The 25,371-nt window shown below is 42.2% G+C and overlaps 1 protein-coding gene across 1 annotated transcript in view; it reads left to right on the forward strand.

Annotated features, from left to right (window-relative positions):
• The window catches only part of tmem163a (transmembrane protein 163a), a gene marked incomplete at both ends in the record, with an annotated part of 95,398 nt that overhangs the window by 62,495 nt on the left and 7,532 nt on the right, over positions 1–25,371 (forward strand). Inside the window, 3 exons of the mRNA XM_084083787.1 lie at positions 10,350–10,393; positions 12,321–12,412; positions 17,722–17,818. Coding sequence (XP_083939913.1) covers positions 10,350–10,393; positions 12,321–12,412; positions 17,722–17,818 — 233 coding nt within the window. The remainder of the gene's footprint in view (positions 1–10,349; positions 10,394–12,320; positions 12,413–17,721; positions 17,819–25,371) is intronic.

Here is a 25,371-nt window from a genome sequence, read left to right on the forward strand (position 1 = left end):
AGACACTTCTTGGCAGGAAGGCGGGCGCACACATGAAACGCATGCCAGTACTCTCACATTATGCACATGAATGCGCACACGCACACACACACACACACACACACACACACACACACACACACACACACACACACACACACACACACACACACACACACCCTACATTATGCACATTTAAACACTCTCACTCCCTCTCCCTCTTTCTCTCTCTCAAATTCACACTCACACACACACTGTCTAATTTGGCCTGGGATCTGGATCCTCCAGATGGGCAGGAGACCCAGTCAGCCAGCCTCCCTATGGGACCCTGGAAACACAGAGCACATGAACTTCTCTGTGTGTGTGTGTGTGTGTGTGTGTGTGTGTGTGTGTGTGTGTGTGTGTGTGTGTGTGTGTGTGTGTGTGTGTGTGTGTGTGTGTGTGTGTGTGTGTGTGTGTGTGTGTGTGCATCCGTGTGCGCGTGCGTGTGTGCGTGTGCGTGTGTGCGTGTGTGTGCATGCATGTATGTTACCCAGGCAGCTAATACAGGTAGCAGCTGTCGTCTGTCAGGGGACTGTCTGGACCATCCTCTCTGCTTCACTCCTTTATTGACCCCTTTCCTTCCCTGACCTCCTGTGAGAATGAGCCATTTAGCGGCTGGAATTAATACAGAGGTCTGAAATTGGTTCAACCGAACAGGTGTATGTATTCACCATATAACATACAAAAATACAAAAGACAAAAACTGGAGCTCCAATACAGGTGACATGGTGGTGAGTGGCTCTCATCATACCACCAACTCAAGCTGTTTATTACTGGCAGCCTTTTATACTCGGCTGGAGGCAATTCGTTTGGACTCCACCATGTCAAGGGGTAGATTACAAATGCCATCCTGACTTGTTCCAGCCCAATTACACTGGCCACAGCACAACATACAGGGTCATGTTAAGCTTTCAATCATCACCTAGCATTCCCTATATTGCACTTCTCAAACGTATTGCCCTTTGTCTCTATCGCACTCATACATACATTCTTTACTGTGCAAAATACAATGTGCAAACTGCTATAAAGTGCAAATATCTTGTGCAAATATCATGTACAAAATACTTCACTCAGGTCATCATATTCATTTGGCAAATATCAGTAACAGAGGACCTCTCTGTTACACCTCCTCACCTCTGTCCTCTCCTCACCTATCTTCTCTCCTCTCCTCACCTATCTTCTCTCTTCACCTCTCTTCTTGCTGCTTTGCTGCTCCTCTCTTGGGATTTACATGAACATGCTACATCCTTCTTGCAGTAAACAGGAAAGGCACAGAAGTTAAGTATATCCTTAGCATAATATGGAGAAAAAAAAACTTGTATCTCCATTTTTAAATTAGATTTTTTTTATAGTAAAAAATGTAAAGTGGTTGTGCCTGTTGCTTTTTTATAAATATTGAACCAATGAAAAGTATTAACAAGAGCTAATGACTAAATAATAACTACATTTCAGTTAGACACTTCAGCTCAGGAGTAACCATTTATTGCAATGCTGTTGCATTCACTTTGGCGGTGTGACTCTGTCACTCTGCTCCTGTGATACTACAGCTTATTGGCGCAAGCATGACACAGAATCTGAGATCACAAACCCCCCAGAAGCAGAGCATAAGATGCAGAGTTATTGCATGAACCCTTCAGGGGCATACGTTAAGATGCAGATATAACATCATACAATCCACAAAATCATGGCTCAGGAGGAGACTGGGGAGTTGGAGGGAGTTGCTCACAGACAGCTGCAGGAACGGAGCTTTAACCAATAATCTGAACACAAAGAAGAGTGAACAGTGTTCTGCTTAAAAAGACCGCCTAAATGAACCATTAGATTGAGCGCGTACATGTGTTGAAGGGAGATGAGTGAGGTTGAACATGGAGAGACCGCCTGACTACTGTGGGTGTGTATGTAGGTATTAACTTGTTGGGGGGGGGTGAGGCTGAGCGTGTACACCTCCTGCCTTCCGTGTCTACCTATGTTCATTGGAACATAGGTTCTTATTTCCAGACTAAATGTCCAAAAAAGCGACAGGGAGAGAGTCTCGGAGAAAAAGAGAATGTCAGAGAAATGGAAAAAGAGAAAGGGAGAAGAGGGGGGGTGAGAGAGGGAAGATGAAAGCGCCGTTGAGTTCAAACAAACAAACTCCCGGCTTGCCCTCAAATCTCCTGTTACCATGGAGATTCCACTGACGATGCTGCATCCGTTGGGACTCTGTCCTGCAAACACATGGGGAGAGAATGGCAGAGGGAGAGAGAGAGGGACAGGGCATTGAACAGACAGACAGAGAGAGAGAGAGAGATTTAGAAAGCATCACATGTCTTAGGATAAATATATACTGTACGATGAATAGTTAAAGAACCCGTTCTACAAGCTCACCGCAGGTTGCATCGTCCTGTGAGTTTGTAGATCTGCTAGTTTTGCTATTTTAGAAATAAATAAATCAATGTTTTATTTATTTCTTTTTTATTAATTCACCTGTATAACGACATGTCCAAAACAGGGACACAAGATAGAAAGTGGTTAAGAACTGAACCGTTATGGTTACATTCTCAGAGTTAAATAAAAACTGGATTTTGCTGTGCTTGAAAAGGGCTTTGCTGCCGCATACACTATATTGTGATGTGGGTCTGTCCACACAGAGTCCTATTATTGAAAACGCTGAACATGTGACAAGTCAGTTACTGTATGCCATACAAAGATTTACATGCTTTTTTTAAACATAATTTCATTTCAACATGATTGCAATACACCCAATTAAGGGCGAAGTGTTTGGGATTTGCTAATGTATCCTATAGCAATGATAGTTTCAGGTAAACTGCCCTACATTTGATGCAACGCATAGTAATAGAAACAAGTCTATAGTATAACCTGTTTAAATGTTGCCTTGTGTGTTCATATCTACATTTTAAACCATATGAACCCTAGGCGTCCCAATTCTGAACATGTCATAATAGGCAAACATTCAGGAAAAATAGGTGAACATTCGATGTCGTATTGTCCGAGAAGAGATTTGATGTAGAAGGAAAAGGGGATGGGGCCAAGTACAGACTCCTGGGGGACCCTGGAGTGGGTTATACTCCAAAAAGGTATATAGGGTTTAAGTGGTTAAAAATCGAATTATTAAACCTTTTTTTACACCTGAGCGTATGAGTATGAGCCTTAGAAGACCAGCGGTCTGCTGAGATAAAGACCAGTAATAACCTGATGAAGGTCCTTGTGCCAAAATGTTATTTTTTTTTAGGACAGCTCAAGCGAAGCGAGCTGTCCTCTATGGAGAGAGATAAAAGGCAACTGAGGTATGTGGGATGTAACCTCTGCAGGCTTATAAAGAGAGGAGGTGGCTTAGGCGAAAAAGGGGCGTAACGGGGCGTGATTTGGTCAGGGACTCTCTGTTTGTGGGAAAAAGTGGGCCGGCTTGCTAAAAAAGGGTCTGGTTGCCACCGATTGGTTGCTGCAACTTGGATTCATGCAGGGAGACGCCCCCTCTTTGCTCCAAACACCGATTGGTTGCTGCAACTTGGATTCATGCAGGGAGACGCCCCCTCTTTGCTCCGAAAAATTTGGAACGGCTGCCTGTTGTCACAGGCACTCAGGCACTGCAGAGAAGTAGACACAGTGGTGGAAAAAGTACTCAAATTCTTTACTTAAGTAAAAGTACCAATACTGCAATATAAAAATACTCCGTTACAAGTAAAAGTCCAGAATTAAAAATGTACTTGAGTAAAAGTACAAAAGTATTGGCATCAAAATGTACTTAAAGTACCAAAAGTAAAAGTACTAAATATTTGAAAATAGCCGATCTACAAATATTTGAAAATAGCCGATCTACAAGCTCACAAGGCGTCGCGATGCGACGCGTTGTGAGCTTGTAGATCTGCTATTTTCAAATAGCCTATAGGTATGAAATAGGGCTAAAGTGGTTAATGTATATTTCATTATATCATAGTTTATATCTGAAAAGTAACTAGTAACTAAAGTTTTCAACTAAATGTAGAGTAAAAGTGCAATATTTGCCTCTGAGATGTAGTGGAGTAGAAGTAAAAGTATTGTAAATTGGAAATACTCAAGTAAAGTACAAATACCTCAAAACTGTACTCAAGTACAGTACTTTAGTAAATGTACTTAGTTACTTTCCACCACTGAGTAGACATGTAGACTATAGACTATGGAGGCATCAGAATTTTGTATTAAATTATAGAATGCACCAAAACATTAATAAGTGTTGACTTGAATCTATTTAAGCCACAATAAAGCCCCGCTTTTATTTTTGATTTTTATTTGGGGTTTATTTAGCATAGTTTTAGATGATTTTCTGTGCACATTTCTTCATTTAAGCATCGCGAGCTGCGAACGGCCTTTTTGCATGTAGTTGAAGCGCAAGGGGCGGCGGGGGGGAGAGAGTCGCAGATAGACAGCTGGAGAGTTGAATAACCTCCTCTTCAAATAACCAGATTTATTTACCAAAGTAGCCTATGTAGGCGACCTACATGTTTATGTTTTAGCTTAGACACGGGTAGCCTACAATAGTTGGTAGATGATTGGTAAATTATTAACCATGACAACGACTCAAAGACTTTTATTTTGTACTTTCTTGAACCACAAGCATATCGCTGCACCAGTAGGCTACATGAGAGAGAAAAAGGGGGGGGGGACCACTTGATACACAAAAACAAAGCTGGCAATGTATTGCTAATATCCAGGGATGCTTTGTTAGGCTACAGAGTGCAAAGCACTACATTTAGCCAGTGAGAATTGCAGTGTACATAAAGTGCGCTCGGAAAGGTTTATTTTAGGAGCGCTTTGTGATGCACCGTGCAGTCAAATCCGCGGTGTCAATAAATTCCACTGCCCGCTCTTTGATGAGTCCTCCATCCTCCATGAATCGAATACAAACTGCAACTAGTTCCCGTTTGGAAAGCGGGAAATCTTTATACGCGAGTAGGCCTATTGCAAAATATTGTCCAATGTCCACTGAGTTCAGCCTTTATTTTACCAAGCAGGACTGATGCTGCAGCCTGAAGCAGCTTGCCCTGAAAGTGGTTTAGGCGACCGTTCGTTTAGGCGTCCTCGCGTCGCTGAGTTTGCTCTGGACAAACTTTTTTTTTTACGCTGGTGCCATTGCTGCCTCTCTGCTGTCTCAAGAATCAAACATGAAGAGAACGAGGCCACTCAGGCCAGGACATGTGTGTGGTGTTTATATTGTGCGCTTATGTCAATAAACCGGTTCTGTGAATGAGGGACACAGACAGACACATTTCACACTCGAGTGTGAAATGGGATTCTGAGAATACACATTGGCTCAATTGCTCAAAAGACCCAACATCCTCCAGACACGCAGGACGTAGAGAGAGAATGGATGTGTATTACGTTATTTGTCAGCCTTAAGTATAGGGGCGATATTCATAGTAAATACACAAAAAGCTGTCTGGCGGAGTTAAGGCACAGTGGCCCTCATTTATCAACGCGGTGTAGCCCGAATAATGAACGTACGGCGATATCACCGCACCTTTCGGCATTTATCAATATATCCTGACGTGGGCTTCATCCTACTTTACGCTGAGATCTCACGTCTGGTCGAGACCAATTGTTGACGTTGGCTGCGCCCGTTTATTCCATTCTAGACCTGCGGAGCAGACGGTCTGACAGGCATCTGGACACATATATCCACTCCAAAATGTATATCTACACTAATAAATAATCCCTGTGAAAATATAACATTTTATAAAGTAATTTAAACAAACTGCTTTAACAGTCATTCGGTTAGGCTTGCAGATCTGCATGGCTGCGTTGGCTATTTGAAAATAGCAGATCTACAAGCTCACAACAGGTCCCATCACTACGCGTTGTGAGCTTGTAGATCTGCTATTTTCAGCGCAGCAGCGATTCTGCGAGATAATTTTCGGGAGCCCCGAGTCCCCGACATTCTTTTCATGGACAGTGAGGTCCAGAGAGAGAGAGAGAGAGAGAGAGAGAGAGAGAGAGAGAGAGAGAGAGAGAGAGAGAGATAACCACGATAACGCAATGGTGATTATGAACCACGTACCCAAACCCGTTAAAGGCTGCTTTTCCCAAGCTGAACTATACTATTGTTCAATGAAAAGCATTGTAATCCGATTAGTGGCCATTTTTTCATAATGTATTCGAGTGCAATACACCTACCAACCGATAGGGTCACTCTGTTAAAAGCATATGGCCACCGATCAGATTAAAATGCTTTTTATTGAACAATACGGATGATACAGGTACTTTTGAGAGCCCATATATACATGTAACCTCCGTTGCCATGGGATAAGCACTTTATCTTTGAAATATGAACGTTTATGTAGATGTACGGGTCATAAATGGAGAAAGTGCAAACACTAGGTTGAAGTTCATCCATGACGGTCGTGACAGTCGACCGTCGTGTATCCGTGGCTATTACTCCCTCTAACATTTCCCATGTTTTTAGCAGTGGTGGAAAAAGTACTCAAATTCTTTACTTAAGTAAAAGTACCAATACTGCAATATAGAAATACTCTTGTTACAAGTAAAAGTCCAGAATTCAAAATTTACTTGAGTAAAAGTACAAAAGTATTGGCATCAAAATGCACTTAAAGTACCAAAAGTAAAAGTACTAAATATTTGAAAATAGCAGATCTTCAAGCTCACAACGGGTCGCGATGCGACGCGTTGTGAGCTTGTAGACCGGCTAGGTATAAAATAGGGTTAAAGTGGTTAATGTATGTTTCATTATATCATAATTTATATCTGAAAAGTAACTAGTAACTAAAGTTTTCAAATACATGTAGTGGAGTAAAAGTACAATAGTTGCCTCTGAGATGTAGTGGAGTAGTAGTAAAAGTATTGGAAATTGGAAATACTCAAGTAAAGTACAGATACCTCAAAATTGTACTTATAAGTACAGTACTTGAGTAAATGTACTTAGTTACTTTCCACCACTGGTTTTTAGTGTATTGAAATAATGTCATGCATATTTGTCCAGTGCATAGCCTACTGCAGGCCTTGTTGACTAGATTTAGAATAGATTTTTAAGCTCTTGCTCCTGAAATGATCGATTATTTTTTAAGGGGAAACGCCATCATTTAACATGCAAGTCAATGGGTGAGAAGGACATTGCCAGGCACAAGTGTAGGTAATTAATGTATTTGTGCAAGATGACCCTGCTACTGTATATAAAATGTGTATATTACTCGTTCATCATGGTTCATGTTCAAATAGCTCAATCCAAAATATAATGCTGTAGGCCTAAGTGTTAGGCTGTATTTACGCACCTGCTTAATTGTAATTAATGCTTAAATATAGTTATGACCGGTATTTTTTATCAGATGTCTGATACATTTGATTCATTCCGGACATTGGGACCAGCAGGTTACAATCCTATATCGTAACCCCTGGTATTGACCACATTGCTTAGCAGAGTTCAGTGATGCAAATGCATGTCAAGTTGATCAACAGATTGTATTATTCTCCAATGCAATAACAGTACTGAAATGAAGGCTATAAGGGCAATAATGGGAGCCCTTTCTTTTTTAAAGTAACTTCAAAGTTACTTTTCACAGTAACGCATTACTTTTTGGTGTAAGTAACTAGTAAAGTAACTGAGTTACTTTTACATGACAAGTAACTAGTAATGGTAACTAGTCACTGGTTTTCAGTAACTAGCACACCACTAGCACAACACTACAACGGTGTCTAACCGAGAGTTATACTTCTCCAGTACAACGGTGTCTAACCGAGAGTTATACTTCTCCAGTACAACGGTGTCTAACCGAGAGTTATACTTCTCCAGTACAACGGTGTCTAACCGAGAGTTATACTTCCCCAGTACAACGGTGTCTAACTGAGAGTCCATGCAGATCACAGTTGACAAATATTATATATTATCGGAGCTATTATTAATGTTATCGGTTTTATCGTGATGACGTCATAATTCCTGATATCGAACCGATAATTATCGGGCCGATACTTATCGTGCACTAATAATTTTATCGCAAATTATTGTCTCCGCCAGGCCGAAGGCATGGCGAGAGAGTATGTTTTACCCCCTGTCCGTCCGTGTGTCTGTGTGTGTGTGTGTGTCCGTGTGTCTGTGAACAGCTAATCTCTGGCACCGTTGGCTTGATCGCAGTGAAACTGTGCACACACACTCCCTGGATGCCAGAGCAGAACCTCTGCCCCAAATTTTTCACATGAGCCTTTTATAGCGCCACCAGGAGGCTGATTTGTGCAAAAGACATTTTTGGACAGTACTCCTACAGATTTTATCCAAACATCACGCAAATCGGTGCACAGTATCTCTATAGTCATGTGATCAACACAGATCTGCCTGATTTTCCATATTCCATCCTGATTGGCTAAGGTTGGCTTCCAAAGTTTGCAGGATTGGTCCATTTTGAACTAAATGCCTCAAATCATGAACGCAGCTTGTGATTTATGTAAAATTTAACACGCATGTTCCCACTAGGCCGAGGAAGAAATGCCATTTGAAAATGTTCAAATCAGCCTCATGGTGGCGCTATAAAAGGCAGATTTGTGTTTTTAACTATCTGCACCGATCTGCGTGAAACTTTGCACACATACTCCCTAGAGGCCAAGGAAAAATATCTGCCCTGCATTTTTCACATTAGCCTTTTATAGCGCCACCAGGAGGCCGACTTATGTAAAACTTTTTTTTTTTTAGATTAAGCCTTCACATTTTTTCCAAATTTCACGCAAATCGGTACACATGATCTCTATAGTCATGTGATCAAGATGCATCTGTTTGATATTTCATATTCCATCGTGATTGGCTAACATTGACATCTAAAGTTTGCAGGAGTGGCCCGCTTTGAACAAAATGCCGCAAATCATGAACACAGCGTCCAATTGTGGTGGAACTTTGCACGCACATTTGCACTACGTTGAAGAACAAACGCCACCCTTTTAACATTGCCCTATTATAGCGCCACCAGGAGGCAGATGTTTCTTTTTTATATTACTTTTAATTTTGTCCAAACATGCAAATCAGTACACATGATCTCTATAGTCAAGTGATCAAGATGGATCTGTCAAATTTTTTATATTCCATCCTGATTGGCGAATTCCGAAAATTGCTGGCCCACAATAACCTACCTGACCTGGCGGAGACCTGTGCTCCGAGGAGCACTTTTTCTGGTTTTTATATTTTTCTCTGTTGTTGGTGACAACTCTAGTACGACGCCACGACGGCACGACGGTGTCATGAATGCGTCCTTTCACAATATTGTGCGTCAGCGACGCAGGACGCAGGCCTATGAGCATCTCTGCTCAGTGCGGCTGCAGAGTTCATGTGCAACATCGCATGGCTGTGGCTTTACAGTTTTCCTTCGCCGTGTCTGTAGGTCACCCCCAGGGACCCCCAAGGGTCTCCAGGGACCCCTAAGGGGGGGGGACGACCGCGGACCTCCTTTTTTTTTTTTTTTTTTTTTTTTCATCCCATGCTTTTGTACCCCCAAAACTATTTTCTTTTTTTTTGGGGGGGGGGGGGTCCTGCGCTGTCCATCATGACATCTATGTCATTCTTTCTTGTTTTATTACAAAAGTATTTCAATCGCAAGTGAAGAAGACAGTGGTGCAGGAGTGGTGCATGCCTATTATGATTTGCCCAGAATCGTCACAATGTGGTTAAACAACAATCACATCTTTTGTATTTTTAGAACAATTCCACAATACTTTTAGGCTTCTTCCTTTATGCTAGTTTTATGTAGTACATCCTTTTTCATCTTTTTTTGCTAGCATAGAAACAGACGATGAAACAAAACACATTCTGCCCTTAATTGCAGGCTGCTTTGTCAGCTGTGCTGCCATAGGAATTATGCGCCAACAGAATGGCATGTTGATGCTTTCATCCTTGAGCCCAAACAAAAAATACCAGTGCCTTCCTATAGCCTTTGATAATACTTATACGAAGATTTTGAGTTAATCTGCTCTTTGCAACATGCATTAGCATCTGTGTTATGTGCCATGTGAATATAAATAGCTTATTAATATGCTTTGTGAATTCATTATGAATAGATATGAAATATGTACCACCACACTGAATCGTGTCCTGTCACCATGAGCCAATTACAATATTCAGAATAGCATCTTTGCGGCATCAAATATGTGACTTAAATATGATTTTCGGGTAGTTATTGATTTAGAAACTTTATTAATTTTTATGAAAAGATATGTTTTGTTATTGTTTGTTATTGTTATTAATGGTTTGTTTTTGTTATTGCAAGCTATAGGTATGTTAACTCCCCCCCCCCCCTCTCTCTCCCCCCCCCCCTCCAACCTGTCAACCCCCCCTCCTCTGTTTGTCTCCTCTCTCTTCACAGCGGTGTCATTCATGAGACACAGCGCTTCAGCCTTTGGATTTGCCGTGAGTTCCAACTACCTACATCCCTCTCCATTTGCATTGATCAATTAGTCATAACTTTGGTCTCTGTGATTTATTAACGCTCGTTGGAAAACCAAAGTGCAATTGGTGCCTTTGTTTCCTAGGTAACAAGGCAGAAAAAAGCGGGGAGCTCAGATCGAATCTCCCCAAGGCACCACTTAAAAACCTGGAGCCAGGCTCAAGCTTCATTTATACTTAGTTGCGCAACGGTGTCGCTCACGTGAGCTTGTAGATCGGCTATTTTCGGTGGTTGACAACCGCAGCACAGGCAACTAAGTGTAACCCAGACTGCAGGTTGATGTAGTTTTGTCATTAACCTGTCAAGCCTCTTCCTACAATCTTCCAGTGCCAGTGCGCAATTCTGCCTGATAAGAGTTGAGAACAGGAAGCTGTCACCTCCTCTTCAGACTGGAATTGGTATTAAATCAATCGTAACACAGTGTTCACAAAGCATTATTTTAAAATATCTTTAAAATATCTTTTAGAATTTCCATTCTAAGCAGCTACAGTAGCTTAGCTAGGCTTCGACTAATACGGTTTCCAGTAGGAGTTATTTACGTGACTGCACAGGCGAAACTGAACTCATTTTCAGAGCGTCCAAAGTACAGACTGTTAAGCAGAAGCATTTGAAAATTGTGGGAGCCAACACATTTTGTCATAGGCATGCTATAACCAATTGGTCAGGCCCAGTTGTACAGCAGTCCCTCACCTTGAGATTTAAAAACACCAAACAAACAAAAAAGGTACATTCAGGTTCACCTTGATTTGCTCCAGAATCTTTGTAAAATGATCTGCAGGGAGAGGAAGTGAGTCATTTGAGGAAATGAATCGTGACCCCAGACATTCGAGATGCAATCACAGTGGGATGAAAATGAAAGCATAATGTCCATAGGCCATTATAAACGTGATTACCATAAAGTAATTAAAATACTATGAATACTGTAATCTGCAGGACTGGCTAGCTCTGAGGATCACATCATTATTCAAGAATGGGTTTAATTAACAACTGCAATATTGGGCTTTATTCATTTTAAATAAAGAGATGCAACATTATACATCATGGTGTTTAGTATCCTATAATAGAGACAATTTCAGTTTTATAATTTCTTACTGCATGGTGGATGCTCTCATTATCATAACACCAGCATCTCAAGGTTATGCATTTACAATTATTACAGTGAAACTCTCATTTGCAATGGGGCAAGTGGGATTTCTTTAAAAGTGGCATAAACTTAACCAAAGTCCCAAAACAACTGAAAGCATTTCACATATAGCCTCTAATTAAGTCCAGAAATATCCAGAAACTTCTCCCTTCTCTAACTGTGGCACCACATTAGGATTATTCATTCTTAAATAGGACTTGAATGTTCATGAACAAAGGCCATGGCAGAACTTCTGTGTAGACTCCTGGGTCAGGTAACCCTTGTGTGTATCTGAAGTTCCAGTAAAATTGGATGGTAAATGTGTTATTTTTTCCCATTTCCCCCTCTTTGAAAAGCAAAACTGCAAAAATATGTAGTGATGTTGATTAAGTTGTCAAATTACTGTATGTAAATAAACGTAACAACAGTCACCCAAATGCATATTGTTGCTGTCGGCCAGAAACCTTGTGACAACCTCCATATTTCATCTTTTAGTTTCTTTTCATAAACGAATGACCCTACTTTGTTGCATGACAGTGTCATGTTTTTGAATATTTTTTAAAGTGAAAGTGGTTCAAGCTGTCTGGGTTTTATAAATATTTAACCAATGAAAATAAATAATCCTAGAGTATCATTTCATCACAAGATTAAAACATAATACAATATTTTTGTTCCAAACTTCACAGTATCCTTTATTATTATCATTATATATTATATTTGTTATAAGATTTTCTCTATTTGTTCCTCTGTTCCTGTCTCTGTTGTAGTTTGATGCCACGCTGGACGTACTGTCTTCCATCATCGTGCTGTGGCGCTATAGCAACGCGGCAGCCGTGCACTCCGCGCACAGAGAGTACATGTGAGTACCAACCACGGTGGCATGTTTGGCTAAATGCCTTTGGAATCTTTGAATACCACAGACGATGAAAAAATATCCATTTGTAACTCGAGAAAATTAAAGCTGCAATCCAGAACTTACAGTATTTTAACCCATTCAGACCGGGAACACATCTGTGTCATTTTAGAGTTCTTTGACTATTCAAAAATAGCAGATCTACAAGCTATCGACGAGCTCTCTACAAGCTATCCATAGCGTGGCACCAAGTGCCGCGCTATAAGCTTGTAGGTCTAAATATATAAAAATTGTGAAAATTTGTTGTGTGCTCACAACCCGTCGCATCAAGTTGTGACTTGTGAGCTTGTATATCTGCTTTTTGGGGGGGAAATTGTTGAAAATTACTGAAGATTTTTGAAAACATGTGCCAGGGTAAAAGTGTTTAATAAAGCCACTTTCTGGCTCCCCATGTGGAACACGCTGCCAGTCACTAACACACGCCAAAAGCGTATTGGGAAAATATGGGGAGTATTGCAGTCTCCCAGTGGCCGTCAATCCTCCTGACAAGTGCACACAAATGAGAAGGTCAATGGGATTCAGGTGCGTTCCTCGAGTCACGACGGGCCACTCCTGCCTCTCCTCACCTCCCTGACACTGAATGACAACGAATCTGTTATGTGACCTGATTGTCACCGCAGTCTCCACCGTCACACGACTGACAGCAAAGTGACGACTCATGCTGCAACTTAGCACACATTTATTGTCTCCGCCAGGCCGAAGGCATGGCGAGAGAGTATGTTTTACCCTCCGTCCGTCCGTCCGTCCGTGTGTGTGTGTGTGTGTGTGTCCGTCCTTCTGTCTGTTAACAGCTAATCTCCGCCACCGTTGCCCTGGTCGCTGTGAAACTGCACACACACACTCCCTCGATGCCACAGCAGAACCTCTGCCCCAAATTTTTCACATGGGCCTGTTATAGCGCCACCAGGAGGCCGATTTGTGCAAAACACATTTTTGGATATTACTCCTACAGATTTTATCCAAATATCACGCAAACCGGTACACAGTATCTCTATAGTCATGTGATCAAGACGGATATGTCCGATATTTCATATTCCATCCTGATTGGCTAAGGTTGGCTTCCAAAGTTTGCAGGATTGGTCCGTTTTGAACAAAATGTCTCAAATCATGAACGCAGCGTGGGATTTCCGTGAAAATTTGCACACACATTCCCACTAGGCCAAGGAAGAAATGCCACCCTTTTCACATTGGCCTGTTATAGCGCCACCAGCAGGTCTAATTTAGCAAAACACATTTTTGCAACAAAATGCCTCAAATCATGAATGCACGCTCATTCCCACTAGGCCGAGGAAGAAATGCCATCCTTTTCACATTGGCCTATTATAGCGCCACCGGGAGGCCACAATAACGACGTGACCTGGCGGAGACCTGTGCTCCGAGGAGCACTTTTTCTAGTTTAAAAAATGTTCTCATTTTGACATTTACTACTGTGACCTGGCTACTGTGTTGCACAATTGTCATTTTGTTATCAAACAATGTTCGTAATGTTTCTAGGTCATAGTATAGTATAGTAGTAGTCAGAGCCATAAAGAGAGTTCTGACACTAGCGTCGACTCCCATTGTATGGAATGCGGAAGTGCTCTGTCTATCTCAATGAGATAGTTCCAATGTTTGGAACTATAGCCCATAGGAGCCCGCTTTGCGGCGAGATCAAAGCGTGTCGTTACTCTCTTTTCTACACTCTGGTAGTAGTATAGTATTTTTTTTTTTTCAGCTGCAGTAGGTGTCATTTCCATCACAAAGATGAATACTGTATACCCTTTCTGATGACTTTAACAGCTTGTCTACCTACAGTACCTTCCAATTGGGAGTCAGACAAAAAAATACAGTTCTTATGAATTGTTAAAATTCTTACTTATTTCCTGTTTAATAATCAGAACAGTGCAGACTTAATAATTCTTATTAATGAATATCTAAATGTGTACGTATATTCACTGCCTGCTATTGTTTTATAAAAAAATGTTTTACTGCTGTTGATTGGTTGGTTGAGAGGCTGGCTTCTGGAACCACACGTACCCCTCAATTGTCTCCATCTCAGCTTTCCTACACAGTAAAATCCTGAGTGGTAAAGGGACATGAAACCCCAGCTAATACAATGAATCATGGGTGTGTTAGATTTAGGTATGCCAATGTGTTGCTTACATCACAGTGACAGTCTACTATAAGATCAGCCTGCTGTGCTTTTAACTTGTACTTGAGAACATACATGTAGGCCTAATACAAAATCAGCATATGGGTTTCCTGTCCCTTTAATGTGTAGTGGCTAGCCTACTGTCTGTCTGAATAAAGGAAAAACTAAAGGGGAGTGCAGCCTCTTTACAAACTCTCACATATTTATTTGTCGGTGGAATGGACTGGCACACTTCTAATTTACAACCCAGTTGGCGAGGTTTACTACACTCTGTTCACGCTGTTCAATCTTGTCACCCAAGCCCACTTAATCCATCAGCGAGTCCTCGGCCAGTTCCTCTGAGTTCAGATCAGGTACCTGTCAAGTTGCAGAGGGCCTTGTTGCCGTCTGTCTTACAGCAGTCCCTATGCTCATGATAAAAGACCCAGTGGTTGGTCTGCTGGTCTAGAGTTAAAGGAGGCAGAGAGAGATTGTACACCACTATTTTTAGCCATACTAGACAACCGTGATGTTCAATTCTTGCAGTGTTTCCCTTGTAATATTATTAGCCAATGCCATCTGAGGATATTTTTGGTTATGGTTCCCTGTATGTCCCAGTTTTGGTCGCAGCTGTTTCTTGCGCATGATTTAACACTAAAATGGCTCCAATACGGACAGGACTGTATTAAGGACAGTGTTAGCATCATTCTATCTAAACACATCTAAAACACATTTTCGAAGATATTTTCAAGGCTTTTTATAAGTTATAAGATTCTTATGTGCCTTTTTTCATTTGAAATTCATACATAAAGAAAATAGCAGATCTACAAGCTCACAATGCGATCCGTATTTAGCGATCCGTTGCTTGTAGATCTGCTATTTCTCTCATGAAGAAGTAGCTTAAGTGCTTAAAGGACAACTTTGGTTTTTTACAACCAATGTTTATGTTTTAGATTGTAATTAAAGTAAATAAAAGATGAGTGTTAAAAAAAATGTAATTTACTGCTTTCTATAGTTTTAGCAATTTTCACAATCTTTTTTACAGTGTTTTCACAGTGGGCGGGGGCATTCTGTCCGGTGGCTAAATATGTATTTTTTTAACACATTAACCCGGCGTTTTCTTTATTATTATTTACAGTAGCTCTTCTAGCCCCCAATAACTCACATCTGGCCATCTCAGACAGCCTGACCTTTTTTATTGTGTAAAAAAGGCATATTTAGCCACCGGACAGAATGCCCCCGCCCACTGTAAAAAATATCGCAAAAAATGCTAAAACTATAGAAAGCAGTAAGTGAAAAAAAAATTACACTCATCATTTATTTACTTTAATTACAAGCTAAAATATAAACCTTGGTTGTAAAAAAACAAAGTTGTCCTTTAAGAAAATGTCTTGTAGCTCAAAACAATGTTTTTAGTCCTCTGGCTACAGTGTTCCACCACTGCTAAATCACTACATAGGAGATACTGGCATTTTATCTACATTCTGTAGTGAGACAGATGGAAGTGAGACATTCTCATCCATGCCTAGCAAATCTGTCAGTGGAGGAGATGAATGATCTGGCAATGGGGCTGCAGCAAATAGCCACATCTTGTTTAGGTGTTGCCAGCGCAGGGGAGTGTAAAGTTAAATCCTACTATAACTCATAAAATAAATGACTGTAACCTTCCCTGACGACACCTCTCTCGCTGCTGTCCAGATGTGAAGACAAATCTCCCCCGTTGTCCGTCGATCTGCTCATGCCCTCTCATGCGCGCGTGCGTGAGGGGGTATGAGGCATACTGTTGTGTGTGTGCAGTGCACACACACACAAACAGTATGCACGTGCACATCCATGTGTGTATGCATGCACACATCCTATGTGACAATAGCATATACATTGAGAATGCATATACTACACGTGGATGCATGTGTGTGTATGCTAAGTGCATGTACCCTACATAAGCGCGCACGCACACACACAGACATGTGCGTGAGCACACACATGCCAACACACAAATACTCAAATCTAAAAGCCTGTGTAGATTCACTTCATTGTGTAGATAAATGACATCAAAACACATACACAAGGTACGATATCGTTCCTTAACACTTGTTCTAGTTGTTCATATCTGTATTAGTAAATAACTTAATATTTCTCCTGCTCTAGGTTTCAAAGTTGATCCTCTCAAGAGCCACCAGAGATATTCTGTAGCATATATATGTCAGTTTGTGATAATATTTTCAAAGAAATGAGGTCGCACAGCTCGTAGCCATGAAGCAATACATTATTTTATTATTTTACCCACGTTTCGACAGTAAAAAGTCTTCTTAACAATGTGGGCTGTTAGAAAGCAGAGTCTTTTATCTCTTGCTGCAGCTCAAGGACATGCCGACGTGATTCCGTGTGTGATGTTTCAGCTTTTTCTTTCAAGCCCACAAACATAGTCCCGTCCTAACAGCAGGGTTCGATTTTCTGGGGGAGGGGGGGATCCGTGCCTCTGCTTTTCATACCCTTCCCCTTGGTGGGGGTATGTTAATACCCCTGTCAGACTGAATTAAATACCTGCAATTTCCTTTTCAGAAATGTAGACTGTCTGATATTTTTCTATATTTATGTTTGATAATATATCACATGTGAACAATTTACGGTATGTTAACTCTGGCGTCCCTATTTTGGGCACATTTTCAAAAATGTTCATTGCGAAGTAGGGCGTAAGACAAGTGTATAGGTTTTTTTTTGTTTTACAAATGGAACGCTGCCTACCAGTTGGTCTGCTGCTCCTTTGGTGCTATGATGAAAATTATTGTTCAAAACATAAAACAGAGATTCAGGTTTTTTTGGCTCACAACACTGCCAAAAGTGACTGACTGTCATTTAAAAGGTTATATTATGTTACTTTGTTTAGGTCAGAACAGAATGTACCGAATGAAGTGATAAACTGACCTGATACTGGGTGTACAGTAGAGAAAGTACAGTACAGAGAGACATGATGTCTGGGCAATAAATAAACGCTCTTGGAGTGCAACTTGTTTCAGCTTTTTAATCGAGGCTTTCACACTGAGATGCCCTTCTTATGTTCTGTTACGTGTGTGTGTGTGTGTGTGTGTGTGTGTGTGTGTGTGTGTGTGTGCGTGTGCGTGTGCGTGTGCGTGCGCGTCTACAGAGCCTGTGTGGTCCTTGGCGTCGTATTTGTGCTCTCCTCCCTGTGCATCCTGGGAAAGGCCATCCACGACCTGTCAACCAAGCTGCTACCTGAAGTGGTAAGAACCCGCACATGCACATGCACATGCACATGCACATGCACATGCACATGCACATGCACATGCACATGCACATGCACATGCACATGCACATGCACATGCACATGCACATGCACATGCACATGCTTCAATATTTGTTTCTTGTCCAAATCAATATATTCACATGCACAAGCAAGCAAGAAAGATAAAATAGCTGGCTGTGCTGTTTTTGCTCAATTAGCCACTGTGCATACACATGCACGCACACACACACACAGACAGACACACACACACACACACACACACACACACACACACACACACACACACACACACACACACACACACACACACACACACACACACACACACACACACACACACACACCACACACCACACACCACACACACATTTAAAAACAATGTTTGAGAGGCCATTCTGTTCATGGTTCGTTAGGTATATACCTTTTACAGCCTTTTGTTCTACTTCCAGAAACGTCAAAAGATTTATTGTACCCCTGTCAAACTAACACACACACACACACACACACACACACACACACACACACACACACACACACACACACACACACACACACACACACACACACACACACACACACACACACCTCATGGCTCCCCTCTGTTCTCTACCTTACTCTTTTGCACTCATCTCTTTCCCCCCCTCTCCCCCCTTCTATCTCTCTCTCTCTCTCTCTCTCTCTCTCTCTCTCTCTCTCTCTCCCTCCCTCCCTCACCCTCATGCCTCTCTGGTGGTGTTATTAGACTCTGTATAAGAGGTACAGACACCAAAGGTATGGACACAGAATACTTATGGTAGAAACAACAACAGATACTGTAAATAAGTTAATGGGTTCTCAGATTGAGAGTATAGTTGAATCCTAAAGACACCAGCAGATGTGCTGGTGTGTGTGTGTGTATGCGTGTGTATGTGTGTGTGTGTGTGTGTGTGTGTGTGTGTGTGTGTGTGTGTGTGTGTGTGTGTGTGTGTGTGTGTGTGTGTGTGTGTGTGTGTGTGTGTGTGTGTGTGTGTGTGTGTGGTGTGGTGTGGTGTGGTGTGGTGTGGTGTGGGGTGGGTGGGTGGGTGGGTGGGTGGGTGGGTGTGTGTGTGTCCAGACGGACCATAGATATAGGGACCATAGATATAGAAACCTAGATACCACATTGGCCTCCGCAGTTCGTTGGAGCGATCTGTATCGCGGCCGCCATTATAGAGGAGGCACACTGCAATTCAAAGTGACAGTGCGTTGACCACTGGCCAATCACAGCGCGTTGACCACTGGCCAATCACAGCGCGTCTAACTGACTAGTTGCTGCGCGGCTGCCTCTTAAAGCTGGGTTACGAAAAGACCAACCCCCTCCTGCCTCTGATTGGCCTACCGAACGCCCCTTTCTGTGACACACACGGAAGCTTGCCTCCTCTAAAATGGCGCCCGAGATACAGATGCCTCAGAGTTGGAGGAGGTGTCTACCTTTATATGTCTATGAGGTGGACCCTCTGATACTTGAGATGGACAAGAGGTTATAGATGACTATGTAGAGCAGAGGACAAGATGTTATAGATGACTATGTAGAGTAGAGGACTAGATGTTATAGATGACTATATGTAGAGCAGAGGACTAAGATGTTATAGAGCATTGGTTCTCAAAGTGGGGTCCGGGGACCCCCAGGGGTACCTGAGGGGGTTCCAGGGGGTCCCCAGCTAAATGGAGGATAGTTAGGAACCAAATGGACCCTTGTGGGTCTGTAACTCTGAGAGTGTACATGTGTACACTCTCAGAGTTAAATTAACATTGATTTTACAATATAAATTGGGGTCCCAGGGATAGAAATGCCATTAAATGGGTGTCGCCTAATGCATGTAAACTGGGGGTCCTCTTGAAATTAAAATGGTTGAGAATCACTGGTAGCTGGCGGTGAAAAATCTTCTCTTATGGGGGTCCCTGGCATATATTTTTGAAATGGGGGTCCGCAGGCTAATAAGTGTCAATTTGGGGGTCCTTGAGATGAAAAAGTTTGAGAACCACTGTTATAGATGACTATATGTAGAGCAGAGGACTAGATGTTATAGATGACTATGTAGAGCAGAGGACTAAGATGTTATAGATGACTATGTGGAGCAGAGGACTAAGATGTTATATATTTGACCATATGGGCATATGACCATATATGGGCTCATGGCCTATGACCATATATGGGCCTATACTGATGACATTATGTCCATATATGGGACACAACCATACAGACAGGTACAAAGGGTATTGCTTAACCGTGCATTCCCTACTTGCATCGTTCCAGAATAGCACATAGAGATTTAACACATTTATAAATTCTGTAGACGTATAGAGTCTACTAGAGCCGTGTGGAACTCCATATTTGGGCAAGACTGACGTCATATTTGATGAGGTCAGATTTCAGTCAGTTTGCCTTAAAAGCTGATACAACTTCATATTCTGCTCTAATCACATCATAAACATTCTTCCATTGTAAAGACAGACATCACTGGTTGAAGACACCCCAGCCCCACTGCTGATACAGCCGAGGTTTCATTTAGTCAAGTTATTTTTACAATATTTCCAGTGTTTCACACTTTGGCTTTTAGAAATGGCGTCCGCCAGCAGTCTGCTGTCTGAAGAGCACTTCCTGTGTTCTATCTGTATGGATGTGTTCACTGATCCAGTCGTCACTCCATGTGGACACAACTACTGCAAGACCTGTATCACACATTACTGGGATATTAATGATGTGTGTCAGTGTCCACTGTGTGCAAAGATCTTCAATAAGAGACCAGAAGTATCTGTCAATACTCTTATTTCTGAGATGGTTCATCAGTTCAGGAATCACAAATGGAAAGAAGAATATGAAGCAAAGACAGGGGCTGAAATCCAGCAGATGATCCAAGAGAGACAACTGAAGATTCAGGAGGTCAAACACTCAGTAGAGCTCAGCAGGAAAGATGCAGACACAGTGATAGCAGGCAGTGTGCAGGACTTCACTGCTCTGATCAGCTGTATTGAGAGGAGCCAGGCGGAGCTCATTGACGTGATTGAAGAGGACCAGAAAAGAACAGAGAAACAGGCTGAAGGCTTCATCAACGATCTGGATAAGGAAATCACTCAGTTAGAGAAGAGAAGCTCTGAGCTGAAGCAGCTCTCACACACTGAAGACCACCTCCACCTCCTCCAGAACTTCACATCCATCAACACCTCTCCACCCACCAAGGACTGGACAAAAGTCGACGTCAATCAGTCTTCATATGTGGGGACTGTGAGGACAGCTGTGGCTCAGCTGGAGAAGACTCTCAGTCAAGAGATAAAGAAGCTGTATGATGCTGAGCTGAGGAGGATCCAACAATATGAAGTGGATGTGACTCTGGACCCTGATACAGCACATCCCGACCTCATCCTGTCTGAGGATAGAAAACAAGTGAGTGACGGAATAAAGACTTTCCCACTCAACACATGGAGACGCTCAGGGGATCTCTATGTCTTAGGAAAACAAAGCATCTCCTCAGGAAGGTTTTACTATGAGGTTCAGGTTAAAGGGAAGATGGGATGGGATCTAGGAGTGGCCAGAGAGTCCATCAAGGACAGGAACATCACATCACCCAACAATGGTTACTGGAGTATACTTTTGAGGAATGGAAATGAGTACAAGGCTGTTGCAATTTGGAGGAATGGAAATGAGTACAAGGCTGTTGCTGGCCCTTCTGTCCTCTCTGTCCTCCTCCCTGTAAGAGAGAAGGTCCAGAAAGTGGGAGTGTTTGTGGATTATGAGGAGGGTCTGGTCTCCTTTTATGATGTGAAGGCCAGAGTTCATCTCTACTCTTTCACTGGCTGCACCTTCACTGAGAAGCTATATCCATTCTTCGGTCCCTTTTTTAATGATCGGTTAATGATCGGTCATGGTCGAAACTCTGCTCCTCTGATCATCTCTCCCGTCAACGGCGGTGACGTGTCCTCCCAACTAAACTAAAGTAAACAAGTACATTTATTTGAGTACTGAGGATTTAAAAAATACATAAAAACAGTATATGTAATGAATTAATGTGGTTATCATGCATTGTAACATTTATATTTGTTAAAGTGTGATATTATGAAACATAAATAGATAATTATCATAAAGACTACAGGAAGGAATTCAGTGTGACCAGAAGCAGAGATAAGACACATGGTCTCTGTCAGGAGGAAACCTCACTATGTCCAAAACTTATGCTTTTCAAGATCCAAATTCAAAAACAGCAAAAGTATCAAAAGTAGCAGATCTACAAGCTCAAAACGTGTTGTGTTGTGCCTCGTTTTGAGCTTGTAGATCTGCTGTTTTTGATACTTTTGTCTGAAGCTGTATACTATTATCAAGTAGGCCGTTAATTCATGAAAAGAACAGAAAACATCATACAATTGGTCAATATTTTGGTTGATATTTCAACATGAAATTTCACAAAAAAACAAAAATATATATAATGGGGGAACCCTATAAAAAAGCAGCACGGGGGGCATGGTGGGCAGTCGGTAGTGCTGTCGCCTGACTCGCCTCACAGCTAGAAGGTCCTAGGTTCGATTCCCGCAGGGGACGCTGTGGGCACTGGGGGCGTGTTCTCTCCTCCGCGTCATCAGCCTCCCTAGGCTGGCAGAGGGAGTGTAGCACCCAGGATTACGTAGGCAATTGGCACTGGGTGAAAAAATGAGTTGCAAAATCCTGGGATAGAAATGTTGAAAGAAAAATAAAAGCAGCAAAATCGGTGAGAAATGTGGGTATCGTAGAAGAAATATTACTTAAAAACAAGTCACATGGCCTGGGCCGTGGCGTCGTGGTCCAGGCACCCTCGGTTGAAATCCCTTAACTGACAGCGTGTCGTGGGTTCGCGTCCCGTTCCCGACGACCTTTGCTGCGTGTCTTCCCCCATCTCTCTCCCCGTTTCCTGTCAGCCTACTTTCACTGTCCCTCTCCAAATAAAGCTATAAAATAAAAAAAAGCCCCAAAAAAAAAATCGTAAAAAAAAAAAAAATCACATAATTGCAATTGTTCGGTTCAGGTGAAATTCACCCATGGTTAGTGTTCTAGGGTTAAGTAAAAGTATCAATACTGCAATATAGAAATACTCTGTTACAGGTATAAGTCCGGAATTCAAAATGTACTTGAGCAAAAGTAAGGAAGCATTGGCATCAAAATATACTTAAAGCACCAAAAGTAAAAGCATTTTCAAATAGCATAGGTATAAAATAGGGCTAAAGTGGTTAATGTATGTTGTATAATGTAATCATTTATATCTGCAAAGTAACTAGTAACTAAAGTTTTGAAATAGTGGAGTAAAAGTACTATATTTTCCTCTGAGATGTAGTGGAGTAGAAGTAAAAGTTTACACAATTGGAACTACTACGGTTCACAACGCTCACAGCGCCTCGCGATGCGCCGCGTTGTGAGCTTGTAGATCTGCTATTTGTAGCTTTAAGAACTATCCGCCACTTAAACCCTTTACTTGGTTGAGTCCCACGGGGCTCTTCTGTTATCTGCTCTCTACAAAAAACATATAACCAAATGTGCTATTTTCAGTGGTGTAAAGTAACTACATTTACTCAAGAAGTACTGTACTAAAGTACAATTTTGAGGTATTTTTACTTTACTGGAGTGTTACCAATTTTAAGTAGGGGGAGAGCCTGCACGATTGTAACGTTTTTGACGTTTCTCTCTTTTACTCAGCGATCTATTTACCTACATATATAATATTTTCAAGCGTGTCAACCGTGGCATAGTAGCTGCAGACATACTGGTGGGGGTCAATGTTAAGTCAACCTGTTTATACCCCACCAAGATGTCCGCGCTACCAAATGACACTTGTTGACGCCCCTTTCAGGGGTTTTTTGTACGCACTATACAATTCAGCCATTTGAAAATAGCAGATCTACAAGCTCACAATGAGCTTGTAGATCTGCTATTTTCAAAAGATTTGTATACATTTTATTCATTTGAAAACTGGTGAAATGGGTAGTTTTACTTTTGGTACTTTAAGTACATTTTGATACCAATACTTTTGTACTTTTACTCAAATGAATTTAGAATTCCGGACTTTATTATTATTATTATCATAGTATTTCTACATTGCAGTATTATTATAGTATTTCTACATTGCAGTATTGATACTTTACTTCACAAGTACAAAATGTGAGTACTTTTCCCACTGATGGAAAGATTGGTTGTGTTGCTGTTGTATTTCAGTTCGGCTCTGCATTCAACGAGAGAGAGAGAGAGAGAGAGAGAGAGAGAGGGAGAGGGAGAGGGAGAGGGAGAGAGCAGCTGCAGCTGCCTAAATCGGCCACACTAGACGTTGAAATAAAACAAGACATTTAAATGGGGCGGTGCTGAGAATCTGGGGGTGTTAACTTAGAGAGGTACCGAGAGGTACCTAGGGTTATCCACTGCCGTCCAGGGGCACCTTTTTAAAGATCGCTCAAGATGAACAGGTACCCACTGTATATAAACCCTAAATGAATAAGCCTTGTCTACACAGTACATGGATCTTTAGAGTCTGTATTGTGTGAAATAAATGAGTAGGCTATTGTTGGAAATGGTTAAAGGTTATCTACGACTACGACAGTCATCTCAAGTTGTGTGTGCATGTGGGGTGGCGTCCGTGTGGTGCGGGGGTAAAGCACCTGTCCAGCACCATGGAGACGGGGTTCGATCCCTCTGTGGTGCTTCTGGCTTGGCTGGGCCCTCCAACAAACACAATTGTCAGTGTTCACAGGCGGGAAGCCAGCAGGGTAGGGCGATCTCTGGCACTACACAGGCAGGTCGGGGCGCCTGTTCGACAGGGAGCGGAGCTGAGGGATAGCGTCCCAGCAAGCACAGTCAGGACCCGGACCAATCAGTGACATCTCGATTGGGGCTAGATCAAGTCAAACCAAGACAAGTCAGATCTGGCCCAGAATATCACCTGATTTCAACCAAAATGTATCCTGACCACAAAAACGTCACTTCCAGGACGTCATCTAAACACATTCTCATCACCCAAAATTGCTGTCCAAATGTCCATATGATGTCCTGGTGATGACGTCCTGTAAATGACGTAAAGATCATCCCCATATGGGCTGTGATCTGGCCTAGTCCTGAACGTCACCGGGGTGATGACCGGGCGTCATCATAACGTCATCATGACGTCATTGTGCTTGCTGGGGTGTTCCTCCACACATGCTACGCCATCCACAGAGAAACTCCTCACTGTCAGGTGAAAAGAAGTGGCTTGCGACTGCGACTCCATGTGTATCAGAAGAGACGTGTGGTTGTCTGCACCCTCCCCCTCTCCAAGACCAAGGGCTGCTTCCTTTTGTTATGTGCAATCTGGGAACCCACCGCCAAGTAATAAGGAAAAACAGCGCCCCCAGCGTTTTTCACTTTAGAATTTGACTCTGGGGGGGGGGGTTGATTAACTAGACCTATGCGGCTGGAAACCAGGGTTTGGACATGCCCTCAGCCCTCCACTTCCGCTGGTGTGCCTATGTTTTCATTCCCGCCCACTACATTTGATTTGGAAAAGCGTGGCCTGCTTCCTGATC

The sequence above is a fragment of the Gymnoscopelus microlampas genome, assembly GCF_963454915.1.
Source record: "Gymnoscopelus microlampas genome assembly, chromosome: 17".
In the NCBI taxonomy this organism is placed as follows: Eukaryota; Metazoa; Chordata; class Actinopteri; order Myctophiformes; family Myctophidae; genus Gymnoscopelus; species Gymnoscopelus microlampas.